Below are 22256 nucleotides of genomic sequence, written 5' to 3' on the forward strand. Positions count from 1 at the left end.
CCTGTCCTAAAGGGACAGATAAGGGACACACAGATAAAGTTCAGGTATATAATATTTAGAAAATTACACAGGAAAATAAGGTACAGGATGATTATCCTAAATTGAAAATAATACACACTGGGGTAGATTTAGATTTGATGTGAATATCCCATCTCCCTCCTTCCTCTCAGCCTCCCCACTGAAGGGGAAGTAAAAGATGGTTACATGACATTGGCACAGAGGGAAATTCTTAGTCAGGTACAAGTTGGTCTAATGGTGTCTGAGGCATCTTCTAACTCTTAAAATTCTGGGATCAGTGGCTCTGAAGCTAGCACTCCTCTCCTGGTGGATTTAGGGACAATGTCAAAAAATATAATACTCTGAAAAACTGAAGTTACTTAAGTATCAACTTAAATTGAATGAAATAATGCCAGGTTGTTTCCCAAACTGCTTAAAGGGTTAGGATTTCTCCTAGATATTACCAATCTGAAAGTAAGGTAAGCGAAAATCTATTCATGACAAATACAAAAAGAAGGGTGGTAGTCTAAATGGAGCCTAAGTCAAGTAATCAGGCAATAAATATTTATTAAGTAGTTATTATCTGCCAGGTACCTTGTTAAATGCTAGGGATACAAAGAAAGGTAAAAGATGATCCCTATTTTAATAGGGGCAACTGGTGAAATATGAATGTTTTTGTTCAGTCACAGTTCATACTGTAGGAGGTGTCCCAATTATTAAAAAGGTGTTCTCTCTAAAAGGACAGAGATCATATAATTCTCTAAGTTCTCACAGCCCTGAATGTAATATAAAATTATCCAACACTCCTCGATTCTCATTCCATGCTTGTAACCAACCTTATGATTACCAATTTGTTTTCTAAGTTCCTTGATGCCAGGAAAAGGCATCTATGTTGAAGATCCAAGTACTCTGCTTACTGAAAAGGTATCTTTCATCCCACTGCAAATAATTAAGATGACACTGCAGTTTATAAAATCAGCCTTTAACAATTTAGCATTAAGTGGTTTCCCAGGTTCTGATCACCTTAGAGTCATCTGTTAAAATCTTAGTTTCTCCTCTCACCCATCAACTCCTGTGGGTGTGACTCATGATGTCTATGCAGATGACTAGCCCTAGTCTTGCTCCTGAACTCTATACCTGCCTCACTGGCTGCCTACTATACATAACTACCTGAATACTAATTTAAACTCAGAATATTCAAAGCAGAACTCATTATCTTTCCCCACCACCAAATCATCTACTCTTCCTAACTCTTTCCTATTCCTGTAGAAGGAACCATATCCTTCTTGTCCCCTGGGTTTACAACTCTATAGATTACTCCCTTTCTTTCACCTCTTGGTCAGTTGTCAAGTCTTCTCAAGTCTTTTTCCATGCTATCTCTCCCATTCTCTCCATTCACTAGACTGTCATCTCAATTTAGGCTTTCATTATCTCTTCTCTCTTCTACTACAACAGCCCCCTAATTGGTCTCCCTGTATTTAGTCTCTTCCTTATCCAATTCATCATCTACTCAGTTGCTAAAATGATATTCCTAAAGCAGAGGTCTGACCATATCACTCTCCTGCTCAAGAAGCTCCACTGGCTCCATTTTGCCTCACAGATGACATACAAGCTCCTCTCTCTGGCTATTAAAGCCCTTTACAATTTATCTTATCTTCCTAAATTTATTGCAGCACTCCAGCCAAATCATTCTTATTGTTTCCTAAAGAAAATATTATTTTGCCTCAAAAAAAACAGAGGCCTTTAAAACTAAAAAACAGCAACTATGGCCAAATAAAAATCCATCAGAATATTATCTCAGAAATTTATCAAGGAAGCATGTGGGAAATTGTGATTTAGTTTATCTAACATGTATAACATTCATTCAATATTAATTAACTATAATTTGCAAGTTATTACGTGCTGGTCAAAAAGAAAAAAATCATGCTACAAGTAGTCTGACATTAAAGCAAAAATTGCTATACAGAAATAGAGGCTGTATCTCTTTCTTTAAGTTAGACTCCATTTTGTTCTGACATATACTCATGTATACGGTCTCAATTTTAAAGAAAATTGATACAGCAGTCAGTATTTAAGAATAAAATAGGGAAAATGGTCAAAGAATATGAACAGGCAGTTTTCAGAGGAAGAAATTAAAGATATCTATAATCATATGAAAAAATGATCTAAGGGGCAGCCAGGTGGCTCAGCGAGTAAGAGCACCAGCTCCAGTGTCGGGATGACCTGGATCAAATCCGGGCTCAGATACTCAGCACCACACCCAGAAATAATAAGTGGCCGTGTAACCTTGAGCAAGTTACTTAACCCCAATTGCTTTAAAAAAAAATGATCTAAATCACTATTGATTAGAGAAATACAAATCAAAACAACTTTGAGGTACCACATCTTTCCAGTCAGATTGGCTAACATGACAAAACAGGAAAATGATAAATGCTGGAGAAGATGTGGGAAAATCTGAATACTAATGCAGTGTGGGTAGAGTTGTGAACTGATCCAACCATTCTGGAGAACAATTTGGAACTATGCCCAAAGGGCTATAAAAATTGATCTAACAATACCACTTATAGGGCTGTATCCCAAAGAGATCATACAAATGGGAAAAGGACCCATATGTACAAAAATATTTATAGCGGCTCTTTTTGTGGTGGCAAAGAATTGAAAATAAAAGGGATGGCCCATCAATTGGGGAATGGCTAAACAAGTTGTGGTATATGAATGTAATGGAATACTATTGTGCTATAAGAAATGAGGCGCAGATGGACTTCATAATAACCTGGAGAGAATTATATAAAATGATGCTGAGTGAGGAGAGCAGAACCAGGAGAACATTGTATACAGTTACAGACACATTGTATCTGTGATGACTTACTTTGATAAGACTGGGCTCATCTCAGGAATGCAAGGTTAAAAGACAACTCCAAAGGACTCATGATGGAAAAAGCTATCCACATACAGAGAAAGATTTATGGAGCCTGAAAGCAGACTGAAACAAACTACTTGCTCTCTCTCTTTTTTGTTGTGTTTCTTCTTTCTCACTGTTCATTCCATTGGCTATAATCCTTCTTTACAACTTGACTAATGTTTAATTTGAAGGTATTTGTAGAACCTATATAAGATTGTATGCCTCCATGGGGGGCGGGGGGAGGAGGAGAAAATTTGGAACTTAAAAGTCTGTGGAACTGTATGTTGTAAACTAAAAGTAAGCAAACAAATTTTTTAAAAAACAAATAAGATAGGGATAACCAATCTACCAAAATCTTAAAGTAGAACAGAGGATGACTGCCAATAAATACTTAAGATATTCCTCAACACCTGCCACATTGAGAAAAGACTGATATCAGCCATCAGTGTGGTTTTAGGCTGAAATACATTATGGATAAGACTACATGGAACAACATTATTATATTTGTGAATTTAACAAAAACAAAAAATTCAAAGAACAGTAAGGTCTGGATGGAATTTTAAAAAATAATCCATTCCACCACATCTCTCTGCTGCCAATTTATAGATGAGAAATATGAAGCTGAAAAAAAGTATCATTATTTGTCCAATGTCAAGAATTTAGTGGCAGTGTTAGGGCAAGAATCCAGGTCTAAGTTTCCTACGTCAATTGTCTCTCAATTCCATAGTCTGTATGGGATCTTGAAACATTAACAAATTTTGAGAGACCTGAGATGTTTACAAGATATTGAAGCAAACACTCAAGAATTGCATGCCCAACACATTCCCATCCTCCAAAGGAAAGAAAAAGAGAGAGCCTTATTCAACTGATTTTTGCAACCATGTTAAAAATATAATAATAAACTTATCTGTTTAACTAATGTTTCTGATCCCTTGAGATTGTCTTTCAATACGATATATTGCAAATATCTTTAGAAACTTAAGCCAGTTATACAGAAATTGCAATAAAGCTGATGGCTGATTTCACAAAGAACAAATTAAGCCGATATATGATAAACACCAGAACACCTTGGAGTCAAAAGTTTTTCATTGTTATCATAGGGTGTAAAGTAGTCATTCAGATTTGCTACTTGGGATTATGCTGTTCAACAACACTACATATTTATAGGGAAAAAAAAATTAAAAGACTCATTGACATTCTAGCAATAGTAAAGAACTGCCGAGAACATGGGTAAACAATCTGGTCCTCCTCCAAGCAAAAATTTCAGAAAACAACCTTTTTAGGATCTCTACATATTAAAGAAAATATCCAGCGGCAGTAAGGCAGTTAGTTACTATTTAGATTTTTTTAATTAAAAGACATTTGAAAATGTAACAAAATAAGACTATGATAGATCCTACCAATATTGATGCCATTAAGAAAACACAAATTTACTTCAAATATAAAAGGGATAGCAGTTCAACAATGGTTTCTTCAGCCACACTTGGGCATACAAGATAGCTATACTGTCAATGGTTTTCTCATTAGCTGTTAAGCACAAGTACTAAATCCTCACTATACCTTTAACTATAGGGCAGACTTTGAGACAAGGCTAATTGGTCTAGGATCTAATTAAAGTGTATTTTTTTAATATTATCAGTTACTAAAAGAATGTGATTATTAAATTAAGTCCCATGATAAAGATACAAGGATAACATTACAATGAGATTAGCATTTCTGCCTTCCAGTAATTTGGATTACTAATACCAAGCAAATAGACAATGAGGCTACCTAAAAGATACTGCTAATTTGAACTAAAAACTAAGTTTTGCAAAATCATAATCAAAATTATTGTCCACTGCAAAATCAGCCAAGAATACTGAATTCATTCTTTAAAACATAGAACAGTAATATGAACTTTCATGAGAGCAAGAATATCTGCTTCACTACAAAAATACTTCCCCCCCCCCTTATTTCATTTATTTATTTATTTTCACAAAAAATATTTCTTGAGTATAAGATCTGATTAAGTTTTAGAAAGAGTAGTTAGGGAATGTTTAGGGGATCTATCTTCAGAGTTCTTTAAAAGTTAAGAAAAATAACTGTTTTAGGTAGTTAAGAGTGACCTGCCAAGAAGCAAGCATATAAACCAGATGACTTCTTCATGCTCTATAAAACTGGATAATTTTTCTAACCTCTATGACATCTGGAGGAAGTTCTGTGGTTCCAAAATCTTAAGAGAACTCCTACAGAAAGCCATCCAAAAAAATCTATCCATCCACAAATCTGTCATTCATTGATTATCAGCCTTATTATACAGATAAATTAAAGCACATACAAGATAGCTATCCCGTCTATACAATAATACATTGTATATTATTGTAACGTGAGGTCTCCAAGAAGACAATCTATTTCAAAGGCTCCTAAAATTACTTGGATTGACTATGCTCTATATGACTAAAGGAAGTCACGGATTATCATCTGGAAAATCCCAAAGCATTTTGTTTAACAGATGTTTTTCTTTTAAACTCACTTACCACTGACAACTTTACAGTATCATTCTCAAATGCTGTGCCTATTGAAAAAAAAAACTTAGCAGGTGTATGTGAAAGGACCTTATTTTATACTACTTTAAAGCCATAACAAAAAATAAAAAAGCATGGTCAACATAAGCTAAAACATTGAAATTTTAGACTAAATACTAAGGAAATGGCTTTATCAATATTTAAATATCCTACACAGGCAAACATATTCTCAATATGACGCACTGCTTTTCAATGCAAACTCCATTTAAAATGAATGTCACTGAAACCAAGTCCTGATATCAAATGAAGTCTTCTCTAATATCACAAGTACATGAAATACTCAAATAGCAACATAAGTTTTGCTGCATATTTAAAAAAAAAACCTAGTAGTACGTGACAGTCAACATTTTAGAGCTGCAGTAGAATAAGGTTTTTTGATTCACATGTTTAGTAGTTTATAGGTATAAAATTTAAAGTTAACGTCAACCCTAGTAAAAGACAAATACTGAAGTATCTAAATCAGAATGTCAACCTTAACTAGCTATAAAAAAAAATCTGTAGCAATATTGTTAAATTAGCACCATTTAACTTCAAGGGTAATGTTGATACCTATTAAGCCTATTTAATCAGCAAACTATTAATACTTAATAGTTAATATTAATTGTTTACTGCTTACATTAGCTAGATTTTGTTGTGGCTAGTACATGTAGGAAGTGTGACAATAAAGTAATATTTTTTTCTATAAGAAAAAAGAGAATGTGGCCTAAATTTTTGCTTCCAAATGAGTGCTGTCTTCAGAAGTGGTCACTTTATGAAACTACATAATTTAGTTCAAACATGTTTCTATCATTTAAAAAAAAATTTGGAATAACATGTTTCCAAAAAAAACCCCAACTAAAATTGTAGTCAGATTATAAACCATAAAACATTAACGAACCCAATTATTTTATAGTTACACTTCACTTTTCAATCAGATCATTCAGCCCTGAATCAGGCACCTTTTGATTATTTGAAAAAATAAAATAAAATCCTCAGAAGAAGAAAAACTGTCACCTCTGAGACTATCCAAAATGGTATGTTGTTACTATGAATTTCAAAATTGTTTTCAGGTTATGGCATTCATGACATAAATGTAGATTCCCAAAACTCTGTTGGGGCAATATTCATCTGAATTTTAAGTTCTTATTTTTAAAAGTTACATTTTGGTCACATCCCATATCATGAATAAATTTTTAAAATTTACAAAAATGATTCTATAGCCACCTGCTCACATAAAACATAGCTTTAAAAGCAGTCCCATTTATATATTGAGACTTCAAAGGGAACATACCACAACAGAACTAAGAAACTATTCCGCAGGATAGATTTTTATACCTGTAAAATTCACTTAGGTCAGAAACGGCAAGTGAATTTAGTCTACTTGCATTCAAAATAAGATTCTCTATACATTACGACCATATTACAAAAACAAATTTATATGTGTATGTGCATGTGTGTGTGTACGTGTATAGACTGACATTTTATTCCTCTTGTGATAATCACTCCAATACTCCAGGGGACTTATGATCTCATCAAAGTAGGTATTCTCTCCAATGATGCAGGTGCAACCTATTAATTTCTCCTGATTTTACATAACTGTTCTCCAGAGCCACAGGGGGTAAAAGCCAACTGTAGTGTAGAAGCCTTTCTTAAGTTCACCTGACAACGTGAGACTATCAGTGAGGTACAAGCTATCCAGCTGTAATCTCTCTCTCACCATGCAACAAAGCTAATCTTGTTTTTTAATCACACATTTCTATGATTATATCCTTTATACTATTTCACAATTTCTTTTTTGTATTATGTTGCAACCTGCTCATTCCCACCGTGTACCTGCCCACTGCCCTCTGGGTGATCCTCAAATTCACATCTTCATGACTCACAGCTATACGTCCACACCAGTTCAGAATTATAAAGATAGGCCTTTGCTTCAGAGAGAAGCTTGAAGAACTTTGTAATTTTCCAAAAATCTAGTCCACTTTCTTCTTCCTGTTAAATTATGGGAACAAATCAAACTGTACATTTGCAGGATTTGTACAAGCTTAATACACTGCTCAAAGAACACTATAGGTTGTCCGTCCAAATGCCCATCATAGTCCAGACAATAAGCATTCTTCATCTATTGGTTTTTTTTTCCTTCATGGATAGTTGGTCAAACTCTTTTGCATAATTACCGGTCTCAGGAAGCTCTGTGAGATTCTGGGAATTAACACATTCAACACAATGTCATCCACATAAACAAAAGTTTTTGGACCTCACTATGTACAGAGAATCCTTCTCTTCAACTTGACCTCTGAGCTGGCTCTCATCCATGAGAAAGACAGCTCTTGATATAAATGATCAAAGGGTAATCAATCAAGGTTACCTCTGTTTCCTTTTAAGGAACTTTAATGATAATGTTTTGTTTTAACTAATGAGATGCATTTATGAGTCAGAAAGTAAGGGCAGTGTGATCTTGCATTCTCTATATCTTTAGCTGAGTGATAGGAAATATTTAATCTATTGTGGAAGACAGTGTCCAAAAGCCTGCCTCCTCTTCACTAACATTCCCAAGAATGTTCTTAATGCACGTGCAATTGTTCTCATTAAAATTTTATATAGATAGGAAAAATGGGATATGAGGAAGTAATTATTAAGGTTTTATTTGGTTCCCTGTTTTGAGAGAGAGTAATAAGGCTTAATATTTTTCCTACAACTTTGCTATTTTTACCTCCTTCAGATGCTATAAAAACTGTGCTCCTTCCTGAACAGACGAACAGACCTTTGTTCTTTTTCTAATCTGTCTATTTTCTTCATTTAGTTTTCTTACATGTCATTTCCTCTATGAGCACATCCAAGACTACGGTGTGTAGTTCAACTGAAGGGTGCTCTACTGTTCTGGATGGTTAAAAAAAGGAAAAGGAAAGTTTGTTGTTTAAAAATAAACATCTCTTCTATTTGCAGACCTCCATCTTTTGTCTGTTTTTCTTCCTTCAAGTTTTATCTTCCTACGTCCTGAGAATATTTCTTTGTTGTATCTCTTTCCCAACTTTCTTTAAACTCATTGATTTTTGCTGTTCTTCATAAGATTTTACCAAAAACTTCCTAATCTGAATTAATATTGCCCTTGGCTGTCATATCTCTCTGTATGGCAATTCAGTCAAGTGCTCTACTGAGGAAGGCAATTTTAGGGCTCTTTTTGGTCTTCTTGTTGCAGCAGTTAATTTGTACTGGTTATTATTTCTAAACGAAAATTTTATAATCCTGTTGATATATCTTCCTCCATCCAATTCTCATTTTTGGCATCAATAACTTGTGTAAATAAGTTATGCAGGAGTTGTTTTATTGAACATTAGATCTTTTCCTCATTTTTATTCTTCCAGATTTGTACTAACTTTGATCTTGGTGCATATACAGACAGCTGATTGACAAATGGTTTGACCTGATTCTTGTTTGTTAACACAGAAGCAATTTAATTTTTAGTCATACTAAATTTTAGTCATACTATTGGGTTCTTATTATATCTAATATATATATAACCATGAAATACAGAATTTCCCAAAAGTCTTAGTGCAATTTTAAGCTTTAATAATTTGAACCATATTTTCCAACATTTCCTGCCATCTTTAGATCTATTATTTTTGCATTTAAGTCACTAAATATCAAAGTATATGGTGATTTACTAAGGAGGGTCTTCCAAGTTCTTCAAAGAATATTTCAATTTCTTCCTCTTTTGCAATAGCTGTATAAGCTGCTATTTTGATGGTGGTAAAATTTATCCTGAGCACTACAATTTATGAGATCACCAAACAGTTTATGAAATGATGCTTCTTATTGCCTTTGAATAACAATTTCCCCAACTCCCTTATCTCTCCAAGAAAGGCCTAAGAGGCTTCCTTCCATTTAGCAGCAACTTTCTTTTATTGCCTAACCAGTAAGTCAATAAGCATTTAATATATACCTACTACATACCACACACTGTGCTAAGTTCCAAGGATAAAAAGGACAAAAGACAGTCCTCGTTCACAAGGAGCTCAGTTTCAAGAAGGAAATAGTATGAAAATAATCACAGATAATCAAAAGTAGGAAGGGATTAGCATTAAGGGGGAATCAGCAAAAATTTCTTACAGAAAGGTGTGATTTTAGCTACAGCTTGAAGGAAACTAGGGAAACTAGGAGTCTTCAACTAGGATGGAGAGAATTCTGGGCACAGCAATCAGCCAGTAAAAATGCCCAGTCAGAAAAAAAAAGAGCGTGTACAGAAACAGCAAAGAGACCAGTGTTACTGGATCACAAATAATGTGAAGGTGAATAAGGTATAATAAGACTGAAGAGGTAGAAGGGAAATTGTTAACAAGGTCTTTGAACATCAAAGAGGATTTTATATTTGATCCTGGAGGTGACTGGAAAGGGAGCCAGTAGAATTTATTAAAAATTGAGGGGGGAAGGGGAGGGAAGAAAGGAGAGAGTGTAAATGACATGATCAGACCTGAGACCTAAGAAGCTCAATTTAACATCTGAGTAGAAGACAGATTCGAGTTGGAAAGTCATTTTAGGCAAAGAGAACAACCAGCAGTCTATTCCAATAGCCTAGGAAAGAGGTGATGAGGGTCCATATACCAGGGTGGTGGTAATGTTAGAGGAGACAAGGAGGGTACAGCATATGTGAGAATGATAAGTAGTACAATTCCATCCCTCTTACAGTTTGTTATGTATTGTTCAATAGACAAGGATCTCATAGTTAGTGTATTAACAGATAAGGTAAGGTTTATGGTTGTCTAAAAACTGTGTAATTCTCAGGACCATCTACCATTTCTATCATTGGACACCATAAGCAGAAGCTTAAGGGGGCCAAATGGAGACATTTCACATTTTTCCTTTTTTCATGGGTCATCAGAAACAAAGAATTCATCACTCAGTGGATAGCCTGCAAGCAAGAAACTTCTTTGTGATCTTCAAGACTGGTCTGCAAAAATCAAACAGTCTCTTGCTGAGGCTGTAGTTAGGGCCCTTCCTGTCCAGTAGACCAAAAAGAGAAGTTGTACTCCATTGACATATGCTTCAAGAACCCCAAGTCCTCTCTATATCATAGTGAAGTTAACAGAGTAGGACTTTGTGGAGACTCAAATAGAATGCATTTCAGAAATTTAATCTATTTATTATTTCATAGAATCAAAAGGTTTGGAGGAGAACTCTACTGAGGTGCTATGACTGGGAGAAAAAGTCTAATGAAACACATACTTTTCCAGGTTCTACTGAAGGATTTGACAAATATTCAAGTCAACAATTTACAAAGTACCTTCTAAGAGTAAACACTGTCCAGGTACTGGGAATGTAACAATCAAAACAAAAACTGTCCCTGACTTCAAAGAGGTTACATTCTACTGAAGAATGGCAACTTAGAATATGACACATGTGAGCATACTGTTCCAGAATATGGCTTCAGCCTTTCCAGAAAATTTAACAGTCTTCTCTGTACAATACTAAGAATACAGTGAGCACTTCATTACTGATAAAGCAAGGAGTATCCAGAGGTTATTTGATAATAGATGAAACACTATGTAACTACTTTATGTCATATGTGTTTATGTAAGAGATTTACATGAACACAATTTTTGAATGGCTTGTAGAATCTCAGAGGATTTGGGAAATTTCCTTCTATTTGCCCAGAATATAATGAAGTATTAAATTACAAAATGTTAATTGTGATATAGCTTGCTTTAGGGGTAAAAACACTACTTAAAGGAAAATGGAAGATAAAAAAAAACTTCCTAGGAGGAAAAATTACTTCATCATTCTATTTCTCTAACCCAGTCTTTTTTTGGGGGAAACCAGGAGGAGTAAGGAGGGAACGGGGAACATGACAGATCCGATCTGCTTGAGGAATTAAAAGGTCAAATAATTTGCTCTGGGTCACACAGAGATGGGATTGGGATCGAACCTCTGATACTTCTGACTCTAGCCTGACCTCTAGCCACTAAATCAAAATACCTGTTTTCATTAAAAGGAAAAAAGGGAGATACTTAGCATTTCCTCTTTATATTATTTCAGATATGGTCATCATAAAAAAAAAGTTTAATTTTATAACTGGTTAAGGGAAATGTGGTAATAATCTACTCCTGCTTATCATACCAGGGAAGTCTCTTCTGAAAAGGCAGGTTAAAATAATACCGAAATGCCATGGTTTAAGGCACATATGTGATTAGTAAATATAAATATGTGTATACTGGTATGTACATACACAAAAGTAGATATATATACATCTCTATATGTACACAGTATCACACAGGAGAGGACATTCATTTTGAACTACTGTTCCTATAATATTTTGCATTATGAATTCAACAGTAATTAGATTAGTAGGCTAAAAGTTTTGTTTGAAAAAACTGTAAAGATAATTTCTGAAACTTTTCAACCAAATATGCCTTCTTGCTTTATAATATAGCAGACTAGAAGAATACAAGTATATTAAGGATACCAGTTAATTACCAACTAATTCTATAATAGAACAAGTGAGCATTTTTCTGTAATAACATGTATTTTTAATCTAAGTTTCATTTTCTGAGAGTTAAAAACTATATTGTATTTTATGAGCCCACATTATGAATGTGCAATGAAACTAATTTTATGGCTGTGGGCACTCCTCTTCTTTTCCTTACCCATGCCATCCTATCAAGCTGCTAAAACAGCTTTAGCCAATATGCATATTACAATATTTGGAACATTTCTTTCCATAGATGGTAGATTCCTTAAGACTATGTTCAACTCAAACTAAAATACTCTACATAATAAATGAGAATTATAAATACTTTCCAGAAATTTTCTGGAGGGTAGTCCTACTCTTAAATGTTTACTCAACCCCCAAAGATTTGCACATACACAAACGGACAAAGTGATCACATTACCTGGCCACATCCAGGGGCAGTGCATAGAAAGGGTTTGTCATCACTCATATTCCACAGGTCCTTGAACTGCCTGTATTAAAAGGATAAGATATGTCTAAAAACCTTTATAATACATTTATAATTTTTGAAAAATTAATTATTTTAATTCAAAACCAAATTTCATTTTCTGATACATGTGATACATTTCTCATCATTTAGATTACTTAAAAATGTGCTATAAAATATATAAATGTCTTTGTAAAATTATTTTGGTAGTATTTAACCCTTTATTATACTTCCATGTTGTAAGATAGACATCTACATATTACTGATATAGGAAAGACACTCATAACTAGGAAACTAAGTCTATTTATTGTCCAACAATATTTCAGCACTTAGCATTTTGGACAAAATCTTACCCGAAAATATGTGATTCATTCTTCCTATTCTTACCAGTTTGCATTTTTTACCCTAATAATTTGAAAGATCTCATGTAAACTATTATCTGAAGAAAAGAGGTAAACAGCACTGCACAGTACCACCTGGTGGGGACATAAGAAGAATCCCTCTACCACGAGTTCTTTTCCTTGCACATACTTAACAAGAAAAAAGAATGGCTGGGGTAGAAGATCAAATTAGGGAAATATCTGAGCCTCTAATGTTCACCTCTGCTCCCAACCTTTCTAGAAGACCATTAAACACCCTAATTTTATTATCAAATAAATTAGGACCCAATGATCTATAGCAACATGCTAGCTTTTTTTTTTTAAATGAAAAATTCACCAGTCTCATTTGTAGACAGGCTCCCTAAATCAGGTCAGTCCAGCAACAACTATTTATTAAATACCTAATGGACAGATACAAATTCAAAGAATGAAAAGTTTTCTAACTGTAACAGAAAAGATGTTTGCATGTAAATATATGAACTTCTGTTATATAATGGATTTTTTTAAAAAGAATATATTACAGAACATTTAACACAGAAGCAAAAAAATTATCCTGCTTGTCAGTGTATCTTGAATATGCTTCTCCTCTCTATTTTAATGTTTTTCTAACACTCCTTTCCTTATTGCACCATTATTACTATCTACCAACTTTCTTGCCCCTTCCCCTAATAGACGAGCTCCCTTGTAACAAGTAAGTAAAGTCAAGCAAAACAAATCAACAAAATGACTAGATCTGAAAACTTATGTCTCATTCTGGACCCTTTTCTGCTAAGGTCCTTCTGAAGTCATTATTGGTCACTGAATTGTTCAGAGTTCTCAAGTCTTTGATAGTTGTTTTCCCTGACACTGTTTTATTCATCAGGGATGAAAGGCTGAAAAAAAAGCATTTAGTAAGAGCTTACTATTTGCCAAACATTATATTAAACTCTAGTGATATAATTTACAAAGGCTAATCCAATCTTTGGCCTCAAGGACCTTATATTCTAATAATAGGTAGAGACAAAGTGTACACAGAGTGTAGTCCAGGAAGGTTAGCTTGGTTTAGAGAGTTATACAATCTAGCCAATGGAGAGTAAGTTGACTTATTCTTTCATGGAATAATGACACATTGGATTTATTATTCCAGAAGTGAAGAGAGACAGAGTAAGAAAAAGAAGGGAGAAGCAGGTACATATGCCATGGTGGTTTATATGATGGCTGGGAAGAGTTAAGTGTGGCTGGAAACAATCCTACATGTAGTAGGTGATCAAGGCAGACATAAATTAGAAATCTTTTCACAGAATGAGGGTTCCAGGCTTGTCTCTCTAGAGCTTGGTTTCTGGTCTAGGCTTCCCACTGGGAATAAGATAACTAAATTCAACCAAGAGAGTATCACATATCTCACTCCAGAGAAAATTCTCTACTTCAGTAATCCGATAATAGGGACATGATTTAAGGTGCCAGCTCTTCTACATATTTGCTTCCTCCCAGGATCTCTCTCCTTTTGGGAATCTGACAATAGTCTGTGGGAAGCCAGAAAAACCTTTTTCTGCTACCAAGTTCTCACACTAATTCTGGTCCTTATGGAGGCACTGAAATATCCACTAAAGAGGAGAGCCTTATGCAAATGAGCCTTAATTAGGTGGTCTATGAGTATTTTATTTTGTTCTCATACAAACCTGAAGCATCAAACTGACCTGAATCAGGCCTATCCTACAACAACTGGTAACATATTATTCAAGTTAAAGTATATTTGTTTTTCTCTTTAATAATAGCAAACCACAAAAGCAACTGATTCTGTTTAGGCATTTTTGCTTGAATATTTTTGGGGAATGTATCATGTGTACTCTGTGTATTGGTAGGAATATATTTATCTGATGTGCTAAAATGCTTGAAAAAATAAATCTAAAAAAATTAATATAATAATGATATTTAATAGCTTTTTCTGATTCTCCAAGGACTAGGAGACATTCATTAAGAAACTGAGTTAAGACTGAGGTTTAGAAATAAAATTTGCTTCTAAACTCTGAAATTCAAAATAGGATAACTATACCTGTGACTCAAATTTACAAGGATGCTGAAACTTATAAGCTTAAAAAAAAAAAGACAGATACTCTTCAAGAGGAGACCATTAAAACTTTAATAGACATAGTCTAGATCATGGCGTAGGGTATTCAGTAAGAAGATTTTGCTGTAAAATAAACTCACAAATAGCCAAAATAATTCAAATGAAGGGGTGAGGAAAGTCTGAGAGTTATATCTTTAGTGAATTAGACCTAGAAAGCAATAGAGGGTGGTTTTAAATAAGCCTTACTATAAAATCATATTTTAAAAATAATGGGGTTTTTGATAGTTTGCAATGTAGTATACTCAATACTGTGGAGTCATAAGACTTGGTTTAATTTCCAGCTTAAATTACTATTTCTGAATTATTGTCCAAGTCACTTAACTTTTCCTAGCCTGTTTCCTCCTCTGTAAAACAGAAATAGCAATACATTCACAGCTTCATAGAACTGTTATGAATAAAGCGCCTTGCAAAATTTAAAATACTACATAATGCCTTATTACTAATTTTGATCACTTAGCATGTAACTATATATACAGTAATAAGGATAATGATAATTATCATTATGTAGATTTTTGTTCTACTTCTGTCTTCTGTTTTCCTACCTGTCTAACTGCTCCTCTGCTAAATCTTCATCCACATCATGCTCATTAACTGTGGTATCTTCCAAGGCTCTGTTCTATGCTCTCTTCTTTTCTCCCCCTATAGTATGTTGCTTGGTGTTTCCATAGGTTCAATTATTGCCTCTATTCATGATTTCCAGATATACAATTATATACAGGACTAATCTTTATTTTGTGACTCTAATTTCATGTCACCAACTTCCCTTTGGGTATTAAGAATTGGATGTTCATGGGGTGGCTAGGTGAAGCAATGAATAGAGCACGGGCCATGGAGTCAGGAGGACCTGAATTCAAATGTGACCTCAGATACTTAACACTTACTAGCTATGTGACGTTGGGCAAGTCACTTAACCCCAATTGCCCTGCCTTCCCTCCCCCCCCCCCAAAGAATTGGATGGTCTCATCAAAAAATAGAAGAATTGGACATTCTCTATCTCAAAATTAATATGTCTAAAGTTTGCAATTTCCTGAAGGGCATCATCATTCCACCATTCTCCCAGGTATACTGGCTCACAACCCTAGCATCACACTTGATACCTCACTTGTAGTCAACCCCATCTATCCAATGTTGTCAAGTCTTGTCATTTCTATCCCCACAACATTTCTTACTTACTTCTCTTCACTCACAGAGTCACCACTCTGGTGAAGGGCCCCATCACCTCAAACCTAGACTACTGTAATAGTTTTCTGGTTGGCCTCTTTGGACCAAGTGTCTTCCCCACTCTTCTACTGAGGAAACTGAGATTGGGAGATGTCAAGTGTTAAAGCACAAATCTGACAATGCTAATCTTCTACTCAAACTCCAATGGTTCCCTACATTTCCTCCAGGATCAAATATGAAATATTCTTTGGCATTTAGAAAGCCTTCATTATCTGACCTATTCTTATCCTTTTTAAGTCTTCTTAGATTTATGCCCCTCCACATACTCTACTGCCCAATGATACTGGCCAATTCGCTTTTCTTCAGACACTTAATCTCTAGTCTCCATGCCTGGAATGCGTTCTCAACTCACCTCTACCTCCTGGCTTCCTTCATGACTCAGTTCAAAACTTCCTGCTACTAGAGGCCTTTTCTTGCCCACCCCACTGCTACTAAATTTCCTCAGAGATTACCTTCCATTTACACTGTATCTTACATGCATACATAATTACATGTTATCAAGAGGCAGCTAGGTGGCACAGAAGATAGAACACCAGCCCTGGAGTGAGGAGAACCTGAGTTCAAATCCAGCCTCAGACACTTGACATTAGCTGTGTGACCCTGTGCAAGTCACTTAACCCCAGCTGCCTCACAAACAATAAATCAAATATGCAATTGCATGTTATCTCCCCCATACAGAGGAGCTATTTTTGCCTTTCTTTGTATATCCAATACTTAGCTTAGTGCTTGGAACATAGCAAGCACTTCATAAAGGCCTTTTGATTGACTGAAATAAAACAGCAATGAAGAATAAGTATAATTAATTACTAAATTGTGTGGTTCAGACTATATGAATGAGAAAAAGAGATTGCTTTTAGCTTGTATTTATATAGTTTTACAGATATAAAACAAGTAGTAGCAAGAATAGGTCAAAAATAGGGATTTTGTTCATTGGTAGAAAATAATGGCAAAGACTGCTGGTTCTGCTAGCTTTACCTGGACCTTTTCAGTTATTCTCCTTAGTTGTTTTGCATATAAACTTCAGTCCTGAGTTTATTTCTGAATGGCTCTAGCTAAGATGTGACTTTCTTTCATAGTAAAGACCTTTTATTTAATACTGCATCCTATTATTTATTATAGGGGAGGGGAGAACAGGTCTGTTGAAAAGAATTTCCAAACTCCTACTCCACCCAGCTCCACTGAGTTGACACATCTGAAGTGGACTGGTGACTATAGAATATGACAGGAATTAACAAAAATTTCAGAATATAAATCAGGTAATCAATCAATCAATCAATCAGTCAATCAGTATGTGTCTACTATGTGCTAGGCACTGGGGAAATAAACACATAAATAATTAAAATAATCCCTGTTCATAAAAAACATTCTATTGGGGAGCACGATGGGTGTGTGCATATATGTATCGAGTATAAGTATATGTAGAATGAATGGGCACTAGTAAGTGAGAGGTGAGAATTAGGAAAAGAATTAAGAAGGGTAAGCTGTGTCTTGAAGCAGGTGAGGACTTTGTTAGGCCCATTTGAAGAGGGACGGCCTGCCTGTTCTAGGCATGGCCAATGGCCAATGGAAAGCTTGTGTGATTCAGAGTGACAGCTGGAGAAAAGCAGTTGAAAAAAATTAATCATCTAAGGACTTCTGCTACTTATGTATGCTGTAACAGCCTTTACTGACAACTGAGCTCAGTCTTTTGTCTGAAGGAGGAAAGGCCATAAGAGGTGCAATTCATTAGATGTCATTAGAGACTAAAAGAGGACCCAAAGAAACTGCATAGCAGTCAACAAGCAGAGAACAGAGAACAACTAAGCAGAAAAATCTATTCCTGCTATTATCCTATATCTCTTCTGACTTTTGTAGCTAAACTCCTCAAAAAGGCTGTGTACAATAAGTGCTTTCCACTTTCTCTCCTCTTTAACCTCTTACAATCTGGCTTCTCACATTATCTTTCTGCTGAAACTATACACTCCAAAGTTACTCATGACTGAAGCTGTCAAATCCATTGGTCTTTTCTCACTCCTCATTCTTCTTGACCTCTCTGCAGGCTTTGACACTGGTGATCACTCTCTCCTCCTTGATATTCTCTTCTCTCTAGGTTTTAAGAACATAACTCTCAAGGTTTTAGCCCCAGGGCGGGCCTGACCAGCCGCCTGCGGGAGGGACTCCAGATCAGCAGCAGCTGTGGAGATCCAGAATTATAAACACATAGATGCTAAGGACAAAGTGAGATGTCAGTGCAGTTTGGACTTTGGGAGATAGTAAGTGGGAGTGCCTCTGCATTTGCCCCCGGGGCCAGAAGCCGCTGAGCCGCCCTGCACAGCCAGCCACATGGCAGCTTCAGCTCCTGGCCTGCAGAGTGTAGGGGGACCAAATGACCAGTCTGAGGGGTAATAGCTCTTGCTTTAACCTGCTTGGATCTGGATTGCGGTCTAGGGTGAAGGTCCTGGGGTGTGTGACCAGCTAGCCAGAGCGTGTGGAGGACTCAGAGAGGGCACCCAACTAACACCTCCGGCAGCTGAGAAAACCCCAGCGTTTAGGATGAAAGCTCCCCTGTCTGATGGCAGAGTCCTACTGTGGCAAAAAGCCCAGGGGTCAAGTGACTGAGGGGCGACATGACCAGGAAAAGGAAACAAAGCAGACAAGATTCCAACATTACACTCCTATTTTGGGGACAAAAAGGAGCAAAGCATGGAACAGGAGGAAGACAAGGAAGTCAGAACTCCTGCACCAAAAGCTTCAAAGGAAAATACAAGCTGGTTACAGCCCATAGAGGACCTTAAGAAGCACATAAGAGAAGTGGAAGAAAAATTGGGAAGAGAAATGAGAATGATGCAAGAAAATTACAAAATCAGAGTCAACAGCCTGACTGAGGAAAACCACACCTTAAAAAATAGAATAACTCAAATGGCAAAAGAGGCTCAAAAAGGCAATTGAGGAGAAGAATGCCTTAAAAAGCCAAATTTGCAAGATGGAAAAAGAATCGCAAAAGCTCACTGAGGAGAATCATTGCTTCAGAATTAGATTGGAGCAAATGGAAGCTAATGACTTTATAAGAAATCAAGATGCTGTTAAACAGATCCAAACAAATGAAAGAATAAAAGGCAATGTGAAATATCTCATGGGAAAAACCACTGACCTGGAAAATAGATCCAGGAGAGATAATTTAAAAATTATTGGACTGCCTGAAAGCCATGATCAAAGTAAGGACCTAGAAATCATCCTCCAGGAAGTTCTCAAGGAAAACTGACCTGATGTTTTAAAACCAGAGGGCAAAATAGAGGTTGAAAGAATCCACTGATCACTTCCTGATAAAGATCCCAAAAAGAAAACTCCTAGGAATATTATAGCCAGGTTCCAGAATTCCCAGATTAAGGAGAGAATATTACAAGCAGCCAGGAAGAAACAATTTGAATATTGTGGAAACACAATCAGGATAAAGCAGGATCTGGCAGCTTCTACACTGAGGGATCGAAGGGCTTGGAATATGATATTCCAGAAGTCAAAGGAGCTGGGATTAAAACCAAGAATCACCTACCCAGCAAAACTGAGTATCATGTTTCAGGGGAAAATATGGTCATTCAGTGGAATGGAGGACATTAAAGCATTCTTGATGAAAAAACCAGAGTTGAACAGAAAATTTGACACTCAGATACAAGAAGCAAGAGAAGCATGAGACGGTAAACAGGGAAAAGAAATCATAAGGAACTTATCAAAGCTGAACTATTTACATGCCTACATGGAAAAACAATAATTGTAACTGATAAAACTTTTCTCAGTATGAAAATAGTTGAAGGGAATATATATGTATGTCTATATATGAGGGAATATGGGCATATTGAATACATATGTGAATGTGTGTATATATGTTTACAAGTATACATAGAGGGCACAGGACCAAGTTAATAGGAAGGGATAATACTTAAAAGGTGAAATTAAGGGGCGGCCAGGTGGCTCAGCAAGTAAGAGCACCGGCTCCAGTGTCGGGATGACCTGGATCAAATCCGGGCTCAGATACTCAGCACCACACCCAGAAATAATAACTGGCCTTGTAACCTTGAGCAAGTTACTTAACCCCAATTGCTTATAAAAAAAATTTTTTTTAAAAAGTGAAATTAAGAGGTGAGAGAGGAATATAATGAGAGGAGATGGGGAGAGACAGAATGGGGTAAACTATCTCATATAGAAGAGGCAAGGGAAAATGGTTACAATGGAGAGGAAGAACAGGAAGGCAAAAGGGAATGGGTCAACCTTATTCTCATTGAATTTGGCTTGGGGAGGGAATGAAATACACACTAAATAGGGTATCTCACCCTACAGGAGAGTAGGGGAGAAGAGTATGGGAAGGGGGGATGATGGAAGGGAGGGCAGGCTGGGGGGGAGGGAAGTTGGAAGCACCCACTTTTGAAAAGGGACAGGATCAAAGTAGGGAATAGAACAAGTGGGAGGCGGGATAGGAGGGAAGGAAATATAGTCAGTCTTTTACAATATATCTACTTTGTTATTGTTTTGCATTAGCTACACATGTACAACATATACTGAACTGCTTATCTTCCCAGTAAGGGTGGGTAACAAGGGAAGAAGGGAATGATTCTGGAATTCAAAGTTTTAAAGTCAAATGTTAAAAAAAAATATATATATATATGCTATTATTAATACTATTTCACATGTAATTGGGAAATAAGATATACAAGCACTAGGGCATAGAGATCTACCATGCCCTACTGGAAAAGTTGAAAGGGGTATGGGAGAAAATATGGGAAAGAGCAGATTGGAGGAGGGGATATCCTGTAGGACTGCTATTTTGGGGCAGTGGGTAGGGGAAAAACAGAGAGAAAATTTGTAACTAAGAATCTGGCAGAAATGAATGATGTAAATTAGAAGTTAATAAAGCATTTGAAAAATGGGGAAAAAAATTAAAAAACATAAATCCATTCATAATAAAAAAAAATAAATTAAAAAAAAAAAAGAACATAACTCTCCTGGTTTTCCTCCTGCCTGTCTCACCATTCTTTCTCTGTCTCCTTTGCTGGATCCTCATCCCTAACCATAGGTATCTTTCAGGGTTCTCTCCTAGGCTCTTTTTTCTTCTTGCTCTATGCTACTTTACTACATGATTTCATCAGCTCCCATGGATTTAATGACCATCTCTGTGGTGATGACTTTCAAATTTACCTTTCCTGCACCAATCTCTAAGCTTACTTCAAATTTCTCCAATTGAACTGCTTGAAAAGCACCTTGGGCTGGATGTCCAATAGACATCTTAAACTCAGTATGTCCAAAACAGAATTCATTATCTTTCCCACACCCCCACCCCAACCTTCCTATTACTGTAGAGGGCAACACCATCCTCCCAATCTCTCAGGCTCACAACATAGCAGTCATCCTGGATTTCTCATTATCTCTCACCCAGGGACTATCATTTTCATCTTTCTAATGTTTCTCATAAAACATCTCCTTCACTCCTCTGACACTACCACCACTCTGGTGCAGACCATCATCTCCTCACACCTAAATTATGCAACATCCTACTGGTGGTTCTGTCTGCCTCAAGGCTCTCTCCAATCCATTCTCTATTCAACCACTAAAGAGATCTCATCACCCTGATTCTACTCAACAAACTCCAATAGCTTCCTCCTGCCTCCAGAAGCAAATATAAAATGCTCTAGTTGGCATTCAAAGACCTTCATAATCTAGTCCTCTCCTACCTTTCCAGTCTTCTTATACCTTACTCCCCCAACACTCATTCTTCAATCCAGTGACACTAGACTCTTGGCTGTTCAACAAACAAGACACTTCATCTCTGGACTACCAGGCACTTTCTCTGGCTGTCCTCCATACCAGCTATACTTTCCCTCTTTTGATCCAACTACTGACCTCTCTGGTTTCCTTTAAGTCCCAGCTAAAATCCTACCTTTTGGAAGCTTTTCTTCTGTTGATTATTTCGCATTTATTCTGTATATTGCTTGCTTTGTATATATTTGTTTGTATGTTGTCTCCCCCATTAGACTGTAAGATCCTTGAGGGCAGAAACAGTCTTTTGACGCTGTTTGTATCCCCAGCTTTTAGAACAGTACAATGCCTGGAACATAAAGGCACTTAAAACATGTTTACTGATTGATATAACAGAGCTGAGTAGCAGAGAGATTAGAATAGAGGACTCCAGCTTAGCAGAGAAAGCAGCTT

The 22256-nt window shown here is 36.2% G+C and overlaps 1 protein-coding gene across 2 annotated transcripts in view; it reads right to left on the reverse strand.

Annotated features, from left to right (window-relative positions):
* The window catches only part of ATF2 (activating transcription factor 2), a 134697-nt gene that overhangs the window by 62587 nt on the left and 49854 nt on the right, over positions 1–22256 (reverse strand). For both annotated transcript variants that reach the window (XM_069068449.1, XM_069068448.1), the window contains exon 3: positions 12327–12396. In XM_069068449.1, coding sequence (XP_068924550.1) covers positions 12327–12396 — 70 coding nt within the window. The remainder of the gene's footprint in view (positions 1–12326; positions 12397–22256) is intronic.

The sequence above is a fragment of the Petaurus breviceps genome, unplaced genomic scaffold (assembly GCF_028583685.1).
Source record: "Petaurus breviceps papuanus isolate PSGF00001 unplaced genomic scaffold, PetGlider_PUasm1.0 90763, whole genome shotgun sequence".
In the NCBI taxonomy this organism is placed as follows: Eukaryota; Metazoa; Chordata; class Mammalia; order Diprotodontia; family Petauridae; genus Petaurus; species Petaurus breviceps.